Source organism: Macaca nemestrina, unplaced genomic scaffold (genome assembly GCF_043159975.1).
Source record: "Macaca nemestrina isolate mMacNem1 unplaced genomic scaffold, mMacNem.hap1 Scaffold_515, whole genome shotgun sequence".
Lineage (NCBI taxonomy): Eukaryota > Metazoa > Chordata > Mammalia > Primates > Cercopithecidae > Macaca > Macaca nemestrina.
In genome coordinates this window covers 30957-36899 of record NW_027257695.1, presented here as the reverse complement: position 1 = coordinate 36899, position 5943 = coordinate 30957, and the positions used below count along the sequence as shown (strand labels likewise).

Genomic DNA, 5943 nt, shown 5'->3' with positions numbered 1-5943 from the left:
CCCAAAGTCTTGGGTCTTCATTAATTCTGTCAATAAAATGTTTAAAGGAACCCACCTGCCTGCTTCAGTCACTTTGCCTTGGGGTGGGGGGGGCGTGGGCGGTGAGATGGGTGGGGGGGGTGGGTGGTGACATGGGGTGGGGGGGGGCTGGGCGGTGACATGGGGTGTGTTGGGGGCGTGGGCGGTGAGTGGGGTGGGGGGTTGTGAGACCTCCACAGCTGGAGGGATGGAGAGGTGGTGGGGGTCTGGGGTTGGGTGGGAGTCAGGGATGGCACAGAGGAGCGGTCCCTCCCGGTGACAGTGCAGGGGACTGGCCCTGGGTGGGAAGGGGACACCCCCGCTGGTTCCGAGCAAGTCAGGGCCTGCCCGGGAAAGTCCTCAGCATGATGGCGTTCGTTGGGGCGGGTGGGCCTCAAGACCATGACTGCAGCCTTGCGACAGGATGGACTCCTAAAGGCAACCGGGCTGGGGACGGAGAGGTGGACCCGGCGCTTGGCAAGGGGCCCTGGACAGGAAGATGGAGGAGTGAGCGGTGGGGGGAAAACAGTCGAGAAATGCACGGACACGGAATTAGGGTCACGAGTTTAGTTTGGGTCATGTTCAGATGGAGAGGCTGTGGGAGGCCTTCAGCAAGCGAGACCATCTGCATTGCAGCCGAGCTAGCAGCAGCTGGCGCCCGGCCAGGCCCCGCGTACCTTCCCAGGGTCTTGGCTCCGCATCCCCGAGACCCTGGATTTGCATGCGCCGCTCACAGCCCGGCCAGGCCCCGCCTCCGATCCCGCTCTTTGCACATCACCAGGGCAAGGGGCACGCTCGGGCTGGGGAGCGGGCGCCGGCACGCCGGCAGCCCGCCAAGGGGGACGCAGGGCACGTCGCCCCGCCCCGCCCCGCCCCGTCCCGCCCGTCCGCCAGCTGCGGCAGCGCGTCCGGAAGTGCCTGGGGCGGCGAGCATGGCGGCGGCGGCGGCCGGCCTGGGCGGCGGCGCCGGCCCGGGACCCGAGGCCGGGGACTTCCTGGCCCGCTACCGGCTGGTATCGAACAAGTTGAAGAAGCGGTTCCTGCGGAAGCCGAACGTGGCGGAGGCCGGCGAGCAGTTCGGACAGCTGGGCCGGGAGCTGCGCGCCCAGGAGTGTCTGCCGTACGCGGCCTGGTGCCAGCTGGCGGTGGCGCGCTGCCAGCAGGCGCTCTTCCACGGGCCCGGGGAGGCGCTGGCCCTCACCGAGGCCGCCCGCCTCTTCCTGCGGCAGGAGCGCGACGCGCGCCAGCGCCTGGTCTGCCCCGCCGCCTACGGGGAGCCGCTGCAGGCCGCCGCCAGCGCCCTGGGCGCCGCGGTGCGTCTGCACCTCGAGCTGGGCCAGCCGGCCGCCGCCGCCGCCCTCTGCCTCGAGCTGGCCGCCGCCCTGCGCGACCTGGGCCAGCCGGCCGCCGCCGCCGGTCACTTCCAGCGCGCCGCCCAGCTCCAGCTGCCCCAGCTGCCCCTGGCCGCGCTGCAGGCGCTGGGCGAGGCCGCCTCCTGCCAGCTGCTGGCGCGCGACTACACCGGCGCCCTGGCGGTCTTCACGCGCATGCAGCGCCTGGCGCGGGAGCACGGCAGCCACCCGGTGCAGTCACTGCCGCCGCCCCCGCCGCCGGGGCCCCAGCCCGGGCCCGGGACCGGGGCGACCCCCGCCCTACCGGCCGCGCTGCTTCCTCCAAACTCCGGCTCGGCGGCGCCCTCTCCCGCCGCCCTGGGCGCCTTCTCGGACGTGCTGGTCCGCTGCGAGGTGTCCCGCGTGCTGCTGCTGCTCCTCCTACAACCACCGCCGGCCAAGCTGCTGCCGGAGCACGCCCAGACCCTGGAGAAGTACTCCTGGGAGGCTTTTGACAGCCACGGGCAGGAGAGCAGCGGCCAGCTTCCCGAGGAGCTCTTTCTGCTGCTCCAGTCTTTGGTCATGGCTGCCCACGAAAAGGACACGGAAGCCATCAAGTCGCTGCAGGTGGAGATGTGGCCACTGTTGACTGCTGAGCAGAACCACCTCCTTCACCTCGTTCTGCAAGAAACCGTCTCCCCCTCAGGACAGGGAGTCTGATCCATCCCATTCACCCAGTGACTTTTTGCCCAGACCGCAGGGGATTCCCATCAGTCACGTGAACCAGATGACTTTGCCTGTTACCAAACCTCACACATCCACGTTTGCACCTGGGGAGGAATAAAAAAGACATCGTTCCCGCTTCTGCGTTTTGTTATTCCTGTTGCCGCCATAGGAATTATTTCGTTGGCTGAACGTTACCTGCATCCCAAGAACACACTTTGATAGAATCAGAGTAGAGGACACCGCCATCTTCTAAAAAGCCACGACATGAAAATGACAGTCCCTTTCGTCTCCTTCCTCTGCTTCTTCCACCCAACGCAGCCTCCTGCCTCCGCCTTTGTTTCATAGTGAGGATTTTATTTTGCACGGCACTCTCCCTCTAAATACCTACCCTCGATGATTTCATCCTGCCCCTCATTTCTGAACGTATTTCTGTGTCTTTGTAATGGCCACATTTCTCCTTCCACTCGTCGGCACAGTACGTCTTCGTGGCAGGGGAGTCATTTTATTCCTTACAGCTTCCTTGTAACCACAGCCCTAAATCCATGATAAAGCTACTCTTGCACTCCTCATGTGTGGTTTTGGTGTCCCTCGTCTATAAAATGTGACTCTCTTCCCTACTTGTCAGGAGGCCAGAAGCAGAACCAGATAGCTCTTTGGGCTCCAGGATGTGTTCGTTCCTTTGAAATTTGCACTATGCCTGCCTCCTATGTGGGCAACGAACCTGCCCCAGGGCAACGAACCTGCAGAGATCATCTGTGATGTGCTCCGTACTGGGGTGACTGCAATGCAAACGTGTCCAATGCAGCGGGTCCGGTGCCGATGCATCAATTTGCATTGGAATTCACGGTTCCGGTTCTTTTCCCAGAGGTATATGCAGTGTGGATCACAACAGCTTTTATTTGTAATAGGGATTCCCCCCGCCCCCCATCCCCGAGATGGAGTCTCACTCTGTCACCCAGGCTGGAGCACAGTGGCGTGATCTCGGCTCACTGCAACCTCCGCCTCCTGGGTTCAAGCGATTCTCCTACCTCGGCCTCCAGAGTACCTGGGATTACAGGCGCGCACCACCATGCTAGGCTAATTTTTGTATTTTTAATAGAGACGGGGTCTCACCATGTTGGCCAAGCTGGTCTCCAACTCCTGACCTCAAATGAGCCACCCTCCTCGGGGTCCCAAAGTGCTGGGATTACAGGCATGAGCCACCACGCCTGGCCTGTAATAGGGATTTTGCTGCAACTTTTAGTTAAGTGGGTGAAATCAGAGTGCGTGGCCCTTTGGTGGTGTGCGATCATGTGACTGCAAGGCAGCCTCCGTGTTCCCCAAAAGCAGGATGGCGTTCCATTTGAAAACACTTAAGTTTCCAAGGCTTACTGGCTCAAATGGAGCATGCAACCCAACTAAGCTGTTTTCTTATTTATTGCGTCTTTTTGATCCTTTTGATGGTGACACCAAGAACCCTTCGGAATATAGCCTCTTTCTCAGACTTTCAACCCTGGGGAAATGCATCCTTTGGGCCGAAGTGGCACACAATACTGATCTTCAGGGCTGAGATATAAGGACACAGTTTGGAGTAGGTGTTTTTGTTATGCGTCTTTTTGCGGGGGAGAGGTGTGGAGGGTTGTCACTGTGAGTTGAGTGCCTCAAAATGGGTGGGACTTGTAGGGTGTTCTTTTCTGCTTCTACTTCTATTTCAACAGTGTGGAAGTAACGGGAAGCACCGTCATTCCTCTTTCTCTCACTCTCACTTGGCTGCCAGGAAGGGTCCTACGGAGCCCTGAACGCCTAGCCCAAATTATTGTAAAAGCGGTTGAAGGGCTCATGGTCCTTTGCTCTTTGGCTGTTTCCTGGTATGCTCCTCTTAACCCGGGCTGCAGACCTGGCCGGCTGGCTTATTGTCAGGTTTAGGAGTTACGGAGCATGACTGGTGACCAGTTTGGGATTTGGGCTTCAGGAGAAGCCCCCTTAGGCCTCTGGTCCAAACTCCTTGCATCAGGGAGGTGAAGGGAAGGATAACCAGACAGTCAGGTACTGGGTAGCTGAGCATAATTCTAGGAAACACTGAAACTCCTCATTTTCCATTTGCCGTGGGCTCATTCATGTATCTCCCTCAGAAACTTAAGAGCAGTGATAACTGGGCCGGGGCCAGATTTCAGCATTTTTGAGAATTCCCTCCTAATGTACCACATCAATATCAAAAGTCAACACTGATTTATAGCATGCCAAAAGCAAATATTTTCAGAGGACATGATTCCTTTGCTTTTTAACTTGAAAACAATTCCAGATCCACATTTAAAACAGTGTAAACCGTCGGAAATGGTGGCAGCGAAGCAGTGAACCCTTAAAGGGTGTTGGGGTTCCCCTTCTCCCCATTATGAGGCACTCCTAAAAGGAGAAGTGTTGCTTATGAAAGAATATTTTATACGCGAATAGCACAAAGACAAAGACGTTTGAGAACCGCTACGCCGGAGGAAGGTGATCAAGACTGAAATTAGTGTATTAGGCAAGATCTGGTTCCTAGGTGCTGAGGATTCTGGTGCCAAGGATTAATGTTAACCGTGTAGGCATCTCTATCACCGTTAGAGGAGACCAGCAGCCCACAGACTCTTTCTGTCAAGGGCCAGATAGAAATGTGTTAGTCTTTACAGACCGCAGATGATCTCTGTTGCACAGTCTTCTTTGTTTCTTTGTATGTTTGTCTTTGCAATCCTTTAAACGTGTAAAAACTATTCTTAACTCTCAGTCCGTACAAAAGCAGGCTGTGGGCCAAATTCTGGGGCTATAGTTTGCCCACCCCTGAATTAGAACCCAGAACATAGTAGTTGCTCAATAACTGTTTAATTTTTTTTTTTTTTTTAATTTCAATAACTTTTGTCTTACAAGTGGTTTTTGGTTAAATGGATGAATTCTATAGTGGTAAATTCTGAGATTTTAGTGCACTCATCACCCGAGTAGTGTACATTGTACCCAATATGTAGTTTTTTTAATCCCATACCCTCACACTCTCCCCCTTCTGTGTTTCCAGAGTCCGTTATTTCACTCTCTATGTCTTTGCATTCTCATAGCTTAGCTCCCACTTACGGGTGAGAACATAGGGTAATTTGGTCTTCCATTCCTGAGTTCCTCCGCTTAGAATAATGGCCTCCAGCTCCATCCGAGTTGCTGCAAATGACATTATTCTGTTCCTCTTTATGGCTGAGTAGTTCTCCATGGTGTATACATACCACATTTTCTGTATCTACTCATTGGTTGATTGGTGCTTAGGTTCGTTCCATATCTTTGCATTTGTGAATTGTGCTGAAATAAACACATGTGTGCATGTGTCTTTTTCATATAATGACTTTTTTTCCTTTGGGCAGATACCCGGTAGTGGGATTGCTGGATCACGTGGTAGATCTACTTTTAGTTCTTTAAGGAATCTCCATACTATTTCCCATAGAGGTTATACATTCCCACCTAGCAGTGTATGCACCATCCCTTTTCACCACATCCACGCCAACGTCTACTGCTTTTTTGACTTTTTAATAATGGCCATTCTTGCAGGAGTAAGGTGGTATCTCATTGTGGTTTTAATGCGCATTTCCCTGATGATTAGTGATGTTGAGTATTTTTTCATATGTTTTGTGGCCATTTGTGTATCTTCTTTTGATGAATGTTTATTCATGTTATTTGCTTACTCTTTGATGGGATTATTTTCATTTTTTTCTTGCTGATTTGTTGCATTCATTATAGATTCTATATACTAGTCCTTTGTTGGCTGCATAATTTGCAAATATTTCCTCCCATTCTGTGGGTTATCTGTTTACTCTGATGATTATTTCTTTTGCTGTGCATAGTGTTTTAGTTTAATTAGGTCCCATTTATTTTTGTT

At 54.0% G+C, this 5943-nt stretch overlaps 1 protein-coding gene across 1 annotated transcript; it reads left to right on the top strand.

Annotated features, from left to right (window-relative positions):
* The first annotated feature begins 923 nt into the window (after nt 1-923).
* Nucleotides 924-2644, top strand: LOC139361475 (40-kDa huntingtin-associated protein). Its single transcript, XM_071090063.1, has one exon. The coding sequence runs from the start codon at nt 951-953 to the stop codon at nt 2067-2069; it is 1119 nt and encodes a 372-aa protein (XP_070946164.1). The 5' UTR covers nt 924-950; the 3' UTR covers nt 2070-2644.
* The last annotated feature ends 3299 nt before the right edge of the window (nt 2645-5943 follow it).

Bases quoted from the DNA above. Each gene is read 5' to 3' on its own strand.
- LOC139361475 (XM_071090063.1), top strand. From the start codon at position 951: ATGGCGGCGGCGGCGGCCGGCCTGGGCGGCGGCGCCGGCCCGGGACCC.